At 43.2% G+C, this 15,730-nt stretch overlaps 1 protein-coding gene across 4 annotated transcripts in view; it reads right to left on the reverse strand.

Moving 5' to 3' along the window:
• Positions 1-13,378, reverse strand: part of MACROD1 (mono-ADP ribosylhydrolase 1) — a 344,907-nt gene extending 331,529 nt beyond the window's left edge. For 2 of the 4 annotated variants that reach the window (XM_035097652.3, XM_035097653.3), the window contains exons 1-3: positions 12,891-13,378; positions 3,854-3,955; positions 2,441-2,560 (exon numbers count right to left, since the gene is read on the reverse strand). In XM_035097652.3, coding sequence (XP_034953543.3) covers positions 2,441-2,560; positions 3,854-3,955; positions 12,891-13,137 — 469 coding nt within the window. In that variant the 5' untranslated portion in view covers positions 13,138-13,378. The remainder of the gene's footprint in view (positions 1-2,440; positions 2,561-3,853; positions 3,956-12,890) is intronic. The other 2 variants (XM_035097654.3, XM_088659199.1) reach the window with 1 other exon arrangement.
• Between the last annotated feature and the right edge of the window lie 2,352 nt (positions 13,379-15,730).

The raw sequence follows: 15,730 nt of genomic DNA on the forward strand, positions 1-15,730 counted from the left end.
TGTCCCAGGGTGCTGAGAGCGCCCTGAAGTCTCACACCAGCCCTGGACAGAGTGCTGCACCTGAACCAGGGATGGAAAACCTGCAGCCCTCCCAGATGTTGCAGGAACTCCAGCACCCGTCAGCCACAGCTAGCATGGTCAGAGGTGTTGAACTACATCTCCCACCAGCACCTGGGTCCCTCCATTCCCCACCTGGACCTCTTCTCAGAGTCCCACCACCCACCCACAGCCTTGCTGTCTGTTGAAGACATGAAACCACTACAAATCACATCCGTCAAGAGCTGCCTTGGACTCACTTGATTCCTTCCAGGGAACCAAGGTTAACAAGAAATAAAAACTCTCTTGCCTGCACGACACAGACCACCCTGCCTTTCCCAAGATGCAGCATCGCTCATCTCCCCCCCCCCACCATCCTAGCATGCACTGAGCGGCTGCAACAGCAGCAAGCGGTTCCTGGCCTCGATCCGTGCAGGTAATTACTCACAGCTAATGATAATTATCGGGCCTCCTAGAATTTAATGGACACGTATTATAGCCCCACTTGCGACTTTACATATGAATTAAGCACATATGGGCTTCATGATGCACAGAGGCAGGATTTATGAAGCGCCAACAAAAACCTCTTGTTAGCAAAGACTTTTATTCCACTAATAAACAGCTTGATTTATTGAGGTAGGGAAATTAATACTGGGGGCAGCCCCACAAACCATGGAGCTTTGGCGCCCTCTTGTGTAAGTTGCTGGGAATGACAACTAGGCCATGCAAACCTCAAACATTTCTGAGCTTAGCAGTTGCGGAGGCTCAAAACTACCTTCCTTCCCCACATCCTATGGCAACTGAGCCCATAACTGAGCCTAAGCACGTGTAACTGAAATCACCGCATATTCTTTTTCTGCTTTTCCCCTTCCTGCATTCCCTGTGCTGAAATTTTGACTGTAAGCTCCTCAGGGCAGGGACCTGTCCTCCTCTGTAAAGCGCCAAGTACACTGATGCTGCTACAGCCACAAATAATGACAGCCATACTTGCCAGTAATTCAAATGCTGATTCAGTCATGCGTCTTGTAACCTCCCGAACCCCTTATTCAGGTGAACTGGCTATTATACATAGCTCACACATAATACTTTTATACATACGTATTTTATATTTTATTAAACCCAATACCCATTTCATTGACTCATTTTTATAACACCACACATTTTTTGAGTTGAAAAACCAATCAGCACTATGCACAGCCAAATACCACTATGAGTTTTACTAGAGCACAATGCACGTTAATGAACATCTAGAGCAGGCATCCCCAAACTACGGCCCTCCAGATGTTTTGGCCTACAACTCCCATGATCCCTAGCTAACAGGACCAGTGGTCAGGGATGATGGGGATTGTAGTCCAAAACATCTGGAGGGCCGAAGTATGGGGATGCCTAATCTAGAGCTACACACAGACCCCTTGTAAATACTGCTTCCCTTCCTCATTTGTTGCCTGTTGTGTATATAATTCAGCTCATCCAGCGCAGCCAGATACTGCAGTAATATAAGTAGGGGCCAATTCAAGTCCACTTCCTCTTTTGCTTCACAAAATGTTCTGTTTAACTAGGCCAGTGCCAACCTAGAGAAGCAGCTTCTTTCTCCTAAACTCTTCCACAGATTATTCTCATCCAACACCATTTCCTGTACTTGAAAAAGGGTTCTGTACAAAACTTGGAAGTTCACACTTAGTGTTTGTTAACCTTAGCTGGTAACTTTAAAACAGAGGACAAACTTCTAGAGCGTTTTAAAGCTGGGCTGTGAGAGGCATTGTTTCCCATTACGTACACCCCTACAGTATTTCTTTTTGTTTCCTATCCAGTCAAAGAGGTTTCAAAAGAACACAAAAACCTACCAAACCTGTTTAACCAGAGACAAAAATGAGATGAGTGCACACATCACAAACAGTACATCTTTCAAATGACATTAGCAAAGCCCGCTAATGTCTTTCTGCAGTCCAAAAAGTATTAGCTGTTCTGTAAATCTGCTATAAGAATTGTAGACTGGCCACTTTTTAGGTTAAGAGGATGGTACAATTGGAAGCATCATTGCCAGCGAAGCACACGAGGAATGCAGGAATAGGAAGCCTTTTGGATGTTGTTGGAACACAACTCCCATCCCCCTTGCCACTGGCCACAGTCGCTGGGGCTGATGGGAGTTGCAGTCCACCGAAACTAGAGGGCCACCGTCCTGGTCTACACATTCATTTCTTACATTCCACCATCAAGCAGGAATGAGAAGCAAAAACTGGCAAGGCTTGTGCGATTTCTCTGCCATTTTCAGTTTTCACAATTTGGAGCAGCAAGGCTACCCCAGAAGACCAACAAACAGTGTCTGGCGTGTGAGTTATAAAAGGCTACCGATAAGCCAAAACCAATCCCAACCACAGTCAACAAAAGAGCCAAACTCACTCACCAGCGTTGACAATTGCATCCACCTCTAGCTTGGTGATGTCACCACGGAAGAGAGATATCTTCTCATTCAGATGGATATCCTTGGGGAACAAAGACTCTTCAGGCTGCTTAACCCGGGCACCTGGCATCAAGAAGACAAGGGGGAGAGACTGCACATTTTAAAGGCTGCCTTTATGTCAAATTGGACTATTAGTCCATCTAGCTCAGTATGGCCTACAACAGAGGTAGGGAACATTGTGCCCTCCGGTGTTGGCACCCCCAGCTCCCATCAGCCCCAGCTAGAATGACCAATAGTCGGGGATTATGGGAGCTGTAGCCCAGCAACATCTAAAAGGGGCTACCTCTCAAGGCTCCCCAGTCCTGCCTGGAGATGCTGGGTACTGAACCTGGAACCTTGTGCACTGCAAATAATATGCTCTGTTTGCAGGCCTCTCCACAACATCCACCTGTCCAACACCTGATGCCAAGTGTGTGGAAAGTGAAAAGGTATGGGCTGGGCCAAAGTGGGTTTGCAGACACCACTACAGGCATCCCCAAACTGCGGCCCTCCAGATGTTTTGGCCTACAACTCCCATGATCCCTAGCTAACAGGACCAGTGGTCAGGGATGATAGGAATTGTAGTCCAAAACATCTGGAGGGCCGAAGTTTGGGGATGCCTGCACCACTAGCTGATGATGAATCCCCCCCCCCGCAAAAAAGCCCATTGCAAGCACTGGCAATTAGCTAATCATCAGGGCTTCTGTGCGCAGTCCCATGCAAAAATGAGTCATTGTGATGTCAAGTGATTGACAGGTAGGCAACCCCACTCACCTGCCAAACCTGACCTGTTTCGGGGGAAGAAAAGGATCTGCCCTGCAAGTCGGACCCAGTTCCCCACCCCTGCCATAGACAACACTGGGCTAAATGAGCCAGCAGCCTGACATGGTATAATAAACAAACAAACAACAACAACACCCCACCCATCTGGCTGGATTGCCACAGCCACTCGGGGCAGCTTTCAACACACATAAAAACATAACATCACAACAATCATTAAAAACTTCCAGATACAGGGATGCCTTCAGATGTCTTCTAAAAGTTATTTATCTCCACAGGGCAGGGGCCACTACCAAGAAGGCCCCCAGCCTCGTTCCCTGCAACTTCACTTCTCGCAGTGAGGGAACTGCCTAGAGGCCCTCGGAGCTGAACCTGTGTCTGGAAGCTTTCTATGTTAACAGCTCTACAACACCCCTTTTCCTCAACCAAAGTCCATTATCCTTGCCTTGAGGTTTCTCCATGGGAGGTTGGGAGAGAGAGAGAGAGAGAGAGAGAGAGAGAGAGAGAGAGAGAGAGAGAGAGAGAGAGAGAGAGAGACAACATGCCCATGCAATTATACTTAAGAAGAAAGAGCTTTAAAACAAAATAAAATCTCACTTTTGGCCATTTCTTTCCAGCTTGGTATTTGCTTCAGTTTGATGAAATCCCTGGTGAAATAATGCTCTCGCCTCTGCTTGTTATTCAAGCCTTTCAGAAATGCTGAACAGCAAATAAAAGGAGCGGGAGAAATAAAGACGGGTTAGTAGGATAAATACAAATATTGGCACAAAGTCTGGGGGGAAAGGACTTGCAAAAATTCTGGGAGAAGGACTTTCAGAGCAGTGATGCAACCATTATATTTTTGCCTCATGGATGCTCGATGGAAACTTTCATTCTCCAGAATGATTGCAAAACTCTTTCAGAAAGTCTGCTTTATGGTGGAAACTAAGGTAAAGGTAAAGGGACCCCTGACCATTAGGTCCAGTCGTGACCGACTCTGGGGTTGCGCGCTCATCTCGCATTATTGGCCGAGGGAGCCGGCATATAGCTTCCAGGTCATGTGGCCAGCATGACAAAGCCACTTCTGGCGAACCAGAGCAGCACATGGAAACGCCGTTTACCTTCCCGCTGTAGCGGTTCCTATTTATCTACGTACTTGCATTTTGACGTGCTTTCGAAGTGCTAGGTTGGCAGGAGCTGGGACCGAGCAACGGGAGCTCACCCCGTCACAGGGATTCGAACCGCTGACCTTCTGATCAGCAAGCCCTAGGCTCAGTGGTTTAACCCACAGCGCCACCTGGGTCCCATGGTGGAAACTACACACATATAAAAACCATTCTAGAGTCACATTGTATATTAAAACATTTTATTTGCAACTGTATAACTGAGCCCTAAGTCAAGTGCAAAGAATAAACATTATTGCACACACACCATACATTTAAAGCACATTTTCGCACCAAGGAATCATGAGAAGTGTAGCTTTTTGAGGGTGCTGAAACTGTAGCTCTGTGAGGGGCAAACTATAGTTTCCACAATTCTTTGTGAGTGAGGAAATGTGCTTTAAATGTATTGTGTGTATGCAGCCAAGGCAGGCATAGGCAAACTCAGCCCTCCAGATGTTTTGAGACTACAATTCCCATCATCCCTAACCACTGGTCCTGTTAGCTAGGGATGATGGGAGTTGTAGTCTCAAAGCATCTGGAGGGCCAAGTTTGCCTATGCCTGAGCGTTATTCCACACACACACCCGCCAAAAAAATCCCTTGGAAAAACTGACCCAAATAATTTGAGGAGAAATCCAAACATTTCTAAAATATTACTGTGAAGAAATGTGAAAAGTCATTAAATCCCCTCCCCCACCACAGTCCAACTTTCTTTGAAGAGGTATAAAAGTCAAATGAAAAGGATTGCTGCTGGGATTCTTTCCCCCCTTAAAATACTGAACTGCATTCCACTACTATAGCAACCCGCAGCAAGTAATGAAGGCGGCTACTATCTTATATGGAGGTGGCCATTTTGAATTTCCCAAAAATTCAAAAAGGACCTCAGGAAAGGGCTTTCTGAGGAAAAACAAAATGGCAGCCACTCCAGTTCTCTTGCGCTCAAATGAATGCCACCTCTCACCACCACTTGTAGACATATTGCCATTTTGTCAACAGCCATTTTGATGTGGTTTGAATGGGTCTTATATCATATTCGCACCATATGTTGAAAACACTATACAATTTTAAAGAATCATGGCTTCCCCCAGATAATTCTGGGATCTATTGTTTGTTAAGGGTGCTGAGAGTTGTTAAAGGTAAAGGGTAAAGGGACCCCTGACAATTAAGTCCAGTCGCAAACGACTCTGGGGTTGCGGGGCTCATCTCACTTTACAGGCCGAGGGAGCTGGCGTTTGTCCGCAGCCAGCTTTCCGGGTCATGTGGCCAACATGACTAAGCCGCTTCTGGCAAAACCAGAGCAGCGCATGGAAACCCTGTTTACCTTCCCCCCGGAGTGGTACCTATTTTTCTACTTGTACTTCATGCTTTCAAACTGTTAGGTTTGCAGGAGCAGGGACTGAGCAACGGGAGCCCACCCCGTCGTGGGGATTCGAACCACCAACCTTTCGATTGGCAAGCCCAAGCGGCACAGTGGTTTAACCCACAGTTTTCAGAGTGATCAAAGAGCCTTTTCTATTATTCACATGGAACTTGGGGAGTTTTACAGGGCCAACAATTTTAAATTGTTGTGTCACGTAAAAACCATATGGAAACCAGCAAGGCCTCTGAAATATGGTTGCCAACCGATTCAAATTTTTTCAGCCCTGCTAGAATCACATCCTGCTAACAGAAAAAGGAGGCGGGGAATAAAATAAGAGACAAACCATGGCAAAGCGGAAAATGCATTGTCAAGGCTTTCAATATGATTCCCTACTTTCTATAAGATTGTATCACATTATAATTTTATTTTTATTGTATTTTTTGCACTTTTTTCTCTTTATCACCTCATTTTTACAATTGAAACTCTTCTAAGAAAGAAGAAATATTTAAACAGGAAAGATCCTTTGCAAATATCAAAAATGTTTTCTTCTATATTACCTAGGGGTTGCAATAAGGTTGGCACATATTTATGGTGGAGTCAATTGGTGCAAGATTTTTGGAATTTAATTTCGGCAGAAATGATAAATATTACGAAAGAAACTATTGTGTGTTGTACGAAATAAATGTTCCTGAATATTCTTGATGATACCACTGTAAATATATTGTCAGAATAATTGGTCTTATATGTTATATTTGTAGCATGAACAGCAATTGCAATTTAGTGGAAAACAGCCCAAAATCTTACACTGAACGCTTAGTATTGCTCACTCTGGAATATAGCTATAATGGGTGGTGGGGATCACAAATAATTTTGGATTTTGACAAGGCCTAGAACCCCCAGACACTTTTTGTATGATTTTGCATCCCTCTGTGGCATATACAGTGGAACCACCATTTAAAAGACACTCCTCATCATAAGCCTGGCAAATCTGGAACTATACTTGATGATCTGATAATATAGATAGTCTTTAATTGCACTTCGTTATTTTAACTCATGAATAACTACTCATTCTACATGCCTACTTTATAGTGTCGCTTTTCATCTCTTAACTTTTGCCTTTTGTTATATGCATTATAGCTCTGCTTTATGTATATTATAAAATGAATTTTTAAAAGAGAGAGAGGGGAAAACGGGGGGGGGGGGGGATCACAGCAACTGGCCTTCAGAAACACACTGCCTCTGACAGGTGCTTAACAGTACAGTCCTAGACACACTTTGTCCGTGACATTTACTGTATTAGTTTTTCTTTTAATTAAGATGAGGTGGCAGGGTTTGTTTTTAATAATAATAATAATAATAATAATAATAATAATAATAATAATAATACTGTAATAATAATATCAGAGTTTGGCAACTCTATCACAGCTTCATCAGCCTCCAGGAAGATTACTTATGCTCAACCCCTTAGGAACTTCAACACCCCTCTGCAGAGATTTGCAAATCCAACCAATATACAGTAGTGGCTTTCAAACCATATTGTTGGGAAACATATGGTTCATCATGAGCATATTGGGTGCTGTGTTCCTCGGTACAACATTCATGGCATAAAGCCTGCCCGAGAAGAAAGCGTAACGCTAGGCATGCTTCTAGACAAGGGATATAGTCAGATATAGATATAGTTAGACTACAAATCCCATCATCCCCAACCAATGGCTATCCTGGCTAGGGCTGGATGGGAGCTGGAGTTCCAACAACCTCGGGAGAGCCACAAATTCCTCACATCCCTGTTACAAAGCATGTTTTCCACTTATGCTAGGGCAACAGCTAAGCCAAATATGTCTAAATTGTGCCTATGCAAATGAAGGGTTGAGAAGCCCTTGGAACATATTCCCAAAACCTCTACATCAGCGGCTACTTTCAACTGCCAGGGCCCACTTGAGATCGCTTGAAAATTACTGAGGAGCACCCAGTCACAAAAGCACATTCGAAGCACATTTCCCCCTCAAAGGATTCCAGGCATTGAAGTTCACCCCTCGCAGAGTTGCAATTCCAATCCCAGCAGTCTCTAACATATTACAGTGTCCAGAACTCTTGGGGGGGGGGGGATGTTCTTTGAATGTGGTTTAAAAGCATAGCTTGTACGCAGCCCCAGTCACAAAATAATTGCAGGTGGAGGAAACGTTTGGCATAATCAGTTGGCAATTACTTACATTACATTCTTTTTTTTTTTTTTTCATTAGACAGATCTTTATTGAAAAATAATGTTTTACAAAAAGTTTACAGAAAAAGAGAAAAAAAGAAACATTATCTTTTCATCACCTAAGTAATTAAATACATCAAAGTACTGCCGTTGACTTCCCGTCACCATCTGCAACTTGTCTCTTTTATATTCTTCATGTACTGACATTCCTCATCAAGATCTTGTTATTCTTTTTGTACATAATAAAGCTTATCCTACCAAATTGTCTGAGTATTTATTGCATGTCCATCAATGCAAAACTGCCATGAAGATTCCTTCCCTGTTGTCAGTTTCTTGCATATAATTCCTGAATTTTTCCCACTTTTCCGTAAATGCCTGTTTGGATTTTCCCTTTAAATTATCTGTCAGTTGAGCCATTTCTATAAAACCCAATAACTTGACTTGCCACTCGCCAACTGTAGGGATTTTGTCTCCTTTCCAGTTGGCGGCTATCAACAGGCGGGCTGCCGCCGTAGCATACAGGAAATGCTCTCTATATTTTACTGGCAAATCTGTGTTCAGAAGTCCGAGGAGGAAGGCCTCTGGTTTTTTGGTAAAATTGATCTTAAGCATTTTTTTCAACTCCTCGTGTATCTGATTCCAAAACACTTTAATTTTACGGCAGGTCCACCACATATGTATCATATCTCCTTTTGCCTCTCCACATCTCCAACAAACATTAGCTATGCTTCTATACATTCTGGACAGCCTGGAGGGCGTGAGATACCACCGGTACATCATTTTATACAAGTTTTCTTTGATCGTATATGATACCGTGAATTTCATATTGCATTTCCACAGCTTCTCCCATTCCTCCATCATAATTACATGGCCAAAGTCCTGGGCCCATTTTATCATGACCTCTTTCACTGCTTCATCCATTACTTCCCACTCAAGAAGAAGGTGGTACATTTTAGATATTATCTTATTATTGCTGTTCATCAAATCTTTTTCTAATCTAGATGTTTCTGAATTAAACCCTATTTTTTTATCCTCCTTAAATACTTCATTCAATTGATGGTAATCTAACCAGCTTACTAATTCATTTTTTAGGTCGTCGTATCCTTTTAATTTGAATTGTTCCTCCTCCTTGGTCAGCAGTGATCTATATGTAGGCCATTTCTCCTTGGTGGTTTTTTTCCTTACAGCTTTGGCCTCCACTGGGGAGATCCATAATGGAGTTTTAGGCTCCAAAAGATTTTTATATTTCGCCCAGACTTTATAGAGAGAGCCTCTTATTATGTGGTTACTAAACCCTCTATGTACCTTGGTCTTATCATAATATACATATGCGTGCCAGCCGAACCTTAGATCAAAACCTTCTAAGTCCAACAGACTGGTTCTCTGGAGCAGAAACCAGTCTCTTAGCCACGTGAAGCAAGCCGCTTCGTAATATAGATTCAGGTCGGGGAGACCAAATCCTCCCCTCTCTTTACTATCTATAAGCAACTTGTGCTTAATTCTCGGCCTTGCTCCATGCCAAATAAATTTAGAGATTTCCTTCTGCCACTCCTTTATACATCTTGTATTTCGAATTATTGGGATGTTTTGAAACAGAAAGACCAACTTTGGTAGTACGCTCATTTTTATTACCGAAATCCGTCCCAGAAATGATAATCTCAATTTACTCCAATTAGCCAAATTTCTTTTAATTTCTTCCCATACTTTGATATAATTATCCTGGTATAAATTGATGTTTTTGGGAGATATCCAAATTCCTAAATATTTAATTTTGCCACAGAATTTTAGTTGGGTTAGTCGTTCAATTTCAGTTTTCTCTTCCATTGAGAGATTCTTAGCCAGCATTTTAGTTTTTGAGTTGTTCAATTTGTACCCCGCCACCTTGCCAAATTCCTCTACTATTTCTAACATTTTACTAATACTTTCCTTTGGGTTCTCCGTAGTAATTATTAGATCGTCCGCATAAGCGCGTAATTTGTACGCCCTCCTACCGAGAGTTATTCCTGTTATTTCCTTTTCGTCTCTAATTCTATTATTTAGGATTTCCATCACTAAAATAAAGATTAAGGGGGACAGGGGGCAACCCTGTCTAGTCCCTTTGTGTATTTCACACTCATTAGAGATATTATTGTTTACCAACAATCTTGTCCTTTGCTTGGTGTATATTGCCTGAATTCCGTTACAAAAGGACTTCCCAAACTCCATTTGTTCCATGGTGGCTCTCATAAATTTCCACGAAATTTGGTCAAACGCCTTTTCGGCGTCGACCGCTATTAGTACTCCTGGCTTATCAATTCTCATGTCTAAATATTCAATAATATTGATAATATTTCTGATGTTACTCTGCATTAATCGTTTCGGAAGAAAGCCCGCCTGGTCCTCATGGATTATTGTTGTCAATACCTTCTTAAGACGGTCAGCTAAGATAGAGGCGAACAGCTTGTAATCGTTATTCAATAACGAAATGGGCCTAAAGTTTGATGGCAAAAACAAGTCTGTTCCCTGTTTTGGAATTAAGGTTAGGTAGCTTTCTCCCCATGTTTGGGGCATTTCGCCCTTTTCTAATACATTATTCATTATCTCCTTTAATGGGTCTGTGACAATTTCCTCGAGCTTTTTGTAATATATTGCCGATAGCCCATCAGGGCCTGGACTTTTCCCTAATTTTGCTTTCTTTATAGCTTGGCTGATTTCGAATGTAGTAATCCGTGCATTTAAATCTTTAACATACTCCTTGGGGATTGTCCCCAAATTGTTTTTTTCCAAATATCTTTTTACTTCTTCTTCGGTTTCTTTACCTTCACTATATAGTTCCCGGTAGAAATCCAAAAAAATCTTTTCAATCTCTTTTGGGTTAGAGGTGTAGTTATCACCCAGTTTCATTTTATTAATAATTCTCTCGTTTTGTCTATTTTTCAATTGCCAGGCAAGTAACTTGCCTGGCTTGTTGGCTTGCTCGAAATTCTTTTGCCTCAACATTTTTAACTTCCACTGGATGTCTTCTTCTAAAATTATTGAATACTGTGTTTGTAATATTTTTATGTTTTGTTTAATTTTTTCATTCTTTGGGTTTTTCTCGAGATCCACTTCATTTCTCCTTATTTCCTCCCTAAGTTTTTGTATCTTTTTTTCCTTTTCTTTCTTTTGGATTACACTCTGATTGATAAAGAATCCTCTAATCACCGCCTTTCCGGCATCCCATACCGTCGTGATGGGAGTTTCCTTATTTAAATTAAATTTAAAGAATTCTTGAAGAGTCTTTTTGGCCTTTTCAATTATTACTTCGTCATACATTAGGGATTCATTCATTTTCCATCTTTTTAATCCGATCATTTCTTTATTTATCCAAACAAAAACAGGATTGTGGTCCGATAGAGTTCTGGGTTGAATTTCGGCTTTGGCTATATTTACAGTCAGTTCATTAGGGATCCACAGTTTTCAGAGTGATCAAAGAGCCTTTTCTATTATTCACATAATATTGGCATAATCAGTTGGCAATTATTGGCATAATCAGTTGGCAATTACTTACATTACATTCTGCCAGTATGTAACCCATATTTGGAAATTGATAAAATTATTTGCCACAGCGCTTTCCTTGTGGCAAGGAGTTCTTTAACTCCGCTTTCCTCAAGTTGAGCATAGCTCGGGTGGTATTGCAACTCAGCCTTCCCAATGTTAAGGCAGAATTTGCTGATCCAGAGGCTCTAAGTGGAGAAGGCCTTTTAAAACATATTTTTGCCTTTCTACTCGTGTGCCTCTTTAAGCATTTGTACCCATCTCCTGTAATGTCTTCTCCCATTTTTCTTTGGCACTCAACTTGTACTCTATCCCACGCCCACCCCTCCTCGAAACCACCAGTTTCTTTCATCCCTCCTTCCCAGCCGTTTTACATTCACTTCTTCCTCCTAGAAAAGCTTTCCTCTCTTATTCCCTTCCTTTCTCCCAAGTGAGGTGGCCCATAGCAGGCTCCAGCTTGATATGCAGGTGCCTCCACAGACAATTCGTATAGAAAGCATTCTCAGGCTCCCCCTTCCAAAAAAAAGTTTTGGCAGTTTGGAAACAAAAACAAAACAATTCCCTGCTCTAAAAGGTGCGTTTGGGGCACATATAGATCAACACATCCTTTCTGACTGACAGAAACAGGAAGGCTTGGGAGGCAGTCCTGGTCATTGGCATGGTTGCCACCTTTCACTGTTAGCTCTGCTCCTGTGCTTTTAAAAAGCAGGATGACATGTAGAAATTTAACGGCAAAGCTTGCCCTACCACTTATCCAGGCATGGATAAGCATCCATCAGTTCTTAGCAGTCAAGCTGTTATTGTAGGCCAAAGTTTTCTCTCTTTCTTTTTAAGTTGGCAAGCTTATTTAGGGGACCATTCCAAAACATATCCAGCTGCATCCCAGCACCTGTTTGGTATCACAATAACCATAGCTTCTTATCAAAAGTGGGGGGTCCCCCCTTTCTCTAGGCCTCTGGGAAACATATGGCAGCTACCATAGCCAGTCTCCTAGGAGACCATTTATATTTCCCATGATGCACTGCAAAAAAAGCCCTTTCCCACTCCCAAACAGAGCAAGCTCAACAGGTGAGATAAATACCCATGGTTTACAGAGCACACACACAAGAGTTCTTGGTTAAGTAACTACGGGCTGACCGTCCTCAAAATTTTGTCCGATCGCAGTACTGAAAAACTCAGAGCCAGAGCTGCAGTGCCATTAGAAATAAGGGGCATTGTGGATTTCAACAATCATATGAGGCTCATGTGCCCAGGGAGAGTATATTATCAAGTAGCCCAGGAGACAACAACTGTGCCAGGGACTGCCAGCAGGCAACAAGGGGCCCAACACCGCAGGAGGCTTGCTCCAGAGCCCCAGGACGCCACAGAAACACACACACGCATATACACAACACACTTTAGCCCCCACATCACTTACATTTAGCCTCCTTCCAGTCAGTGGAGGTGGTCAAATCCACTTTGGCTGCCATGGCTAATGGGGGAGCAGCCAAGCAGCTCCGGATGCCCCTTGCAAACACCCAGTGCTCTGGCACCTTGCCTCCACTCCACGCGCCTTTCCTTCTACTACTGTGCAGCGCTATAGGGCAGCTGCCCCAGACCCTCCACAACCTCCCAAAGGCTCCAAGAAAGTTCTTGTTTCCCAGGAACATGAAAAGGCCTGGCATGGCTTCAAGAAAAGGGTTGGAAGGGGGGGGGGTTCACTGGGCTCTCAGCCTGCTGCCCTGGTTGGTCACTCAGCAGGCGAGAGAAATTCTTCTCCCTTATTTATAACACCTGGTATTTAGGTGGCAGAGTGGAATCAGATTGCTCGCTCCAGCTGCAGCTACTGCTACCCCAGCAGCACACATGGAGGCAGGCCTTTTACTTTCAAGCCTATCGCCCTCTGGCCCCGCCCTCCTCGGGCGCAAGGGCTTCTGGGCAATGTAGTTCCACAAAGGCTCCTTCCCCGAGGCGTTTCTGCAACTGCACCGCAGCGGCGAGTCTTCACAGTGAAAAACAAAATCACCAAGGCTAAGAGTATCAGCTCAGAATAGTTTCACTGATGAGGAAAGAAGAGTAAGCGATTGTTGATATCTTCAGAAATGTGTTTATTTTGCCGAGAATATATTATCTCAACAGTGGTGCACATTTTAGACTCTGGACTGTAATGATCTAAGGGAATCCTTGTTGTTGTTGTTACTATTTTTACCCACTCTTCATCATCAGGTCCCAGGGCAGGTTTTAAATATATAATAATAAAAACCGATTTTTAAAAATACAGTTGCAAAATTAGGGTGGCTCCTAAAATACTGTACAATATACTGTACACAGGCTGATTATTATTATTATTTATTACTTGTACCCCACCCATCTGACTGGGTTGCCTCAGTGACTTGGGGAGACTTCCAACAGAATATAAAAAACACAGCAAAACATCAAACATTAAAAACTTCTCTTCCGCGTATAATTAAAATGACATAGTTAATGTGCTAGAAGATGCACCTCTGTGGGGAGGAAATCCCACAACCTAGGAGCTGCCCCAGAGAATGCCCTCTCCCAGGCTGACACCGTGACCCCAAGTTTCTGAGGACTGGAACAACAAAGAGCACACACACACCCCTTGATCTTAACTCCTGATATGTTCTATAGGGGAGGAGGTGTTCTTTCAGATATTTTGGTCCTAAGTTATTTAGGGCTTTAAATGCTGATGTGAGTGCCTTGAATTGGGTCTGGAAACAAACTGGCAACCAATTGCTTTTGGTGGTGATGTGTATATATGGTATATATTACTTCAGTGCTTGGCTGCTGTGAGAACAGGATGCTAGAGAACTGGGCCAAAGCAAACAAGATGAATTTTAACAGGGAGAAATGTAAAGTACTACACTTGGGGGGGATGAAAGGCACAAATACAGGATGGATGACACCTGTATTGAGAGCAGTACATGTGAAAAGGATCTAGGAGTCTTGGTAGACCACAAACTTGACATGAGTCAACAGTATGATGTAGCAGCTAAAAAAGCCAATGCATTTCTGGGCTGCATCAATAGGAGTATAGCACCAAACTGCGGCCCTCCAGATGTTTTGGCCTACAACTCCCACGATCCCTAGCTAACAGGACCAGTGGTCGGGGAAGATGGGAATTGTAGTTCAAAACATCTGGAGGGCCGAAGTTTGGGGATGCCTGTTTTATACAGTACCTTTGCCTCCAAATCACCAGAAACGGCTTAGAACACTGCAGTTCAGCTTCCCGCCCAACAGGGTAGTGCAGCAGCAGTGAGAGCTCCCATTTGCTGTTTTGGAGCCCATAAGTTCATTTTTCAAAGCTTTGTTTCTGGACTTTTGGCTCACTGGCGTTCTCTTCAGGCTCTAGGGATGGTCTCCTCATGAGCCACGAGGACTTTCCGGCTTTCTTAGGGTTGCCAGATTCAATAGAGGACAGGACTTCTGTGCCTTTAATTGCCTTGCTTTCTTTTGAGTCTGGAAACCTTAAAGAGAAACCAGCAGACCCTTTGTTTAATTTCCAAGCAAAGGGTCTGCTGGTTTCTCTTTAAGGTTTCCAGACTCAAAAGAGAGCAGGGCAATTAAAGGCACAGAAGTCCTGTCCTCTATTGAGTCTGGCAACCCTAGGCTCTCTCTCCCCATTTACAGGTTTGAATTGAATTTATTTATTTATTTCCCAGCACCTCACATATACGTGTTTGCATGCAGGTCAATCATGTGTAAGTGGGAGGTGCCTGTATTTGAAGAGCTGTCTGGGTGAAGTCCAGCTTAAAAATAAATGAAGAGCCTTAAGTCACCTTCACACCATTTGCTTAAAACACAGAGATTCCCCCAAAGAATCCTGGGAACTGTCATTTGTTAAGGGTGCTGGGAACCACAACTCTCTGAGGGAGTAAATTGCAGTTCCCATGGTTTGGAGGAAGTCATGTGCTTTAAACTTACGGTGCGGATGTCACCTTAGGCAACATAAGATCAAAAGCAGGGGGAAATGGAAATGAGAGTGCAGTTCAATGATTTGTCAGCTGGTCATTATATCAGTGAACAGTTGTTGTGTCAAGGCTGTGAAAAGGAACACCACATAGTGGTTAAACAGGTGCACTGTCCAACCTCAAAGGTTCAGTCCCAAAATAACATTAGAAGGGGAGAAAGAGGCACAATCTAACTTTCCCATGATGGGCCCATTTCCCCCCCTTTCTTTGCCACTTGGCATGAGTGGCTGCCAGGCTAATTTTAGGTGGGTTGCCAAGGCACCACCAGGCGAAGTCAGAAGCCAAGCTT

This window comes from Zootoca vivipara, chromosome 16, assembly GCF_965207765.1.
Source record: "Zootoca vivipara chromosome 16, rZooViv2.hap1.1, whole genome shotgun sequence".
Taxonomy (NCBI): domain Eukaryota; kingdom Metazoa; phylum Chordata; class Lepidosauria; order Squamata; family Lacertidae; genus Zootoca; species Zootoca vivipara.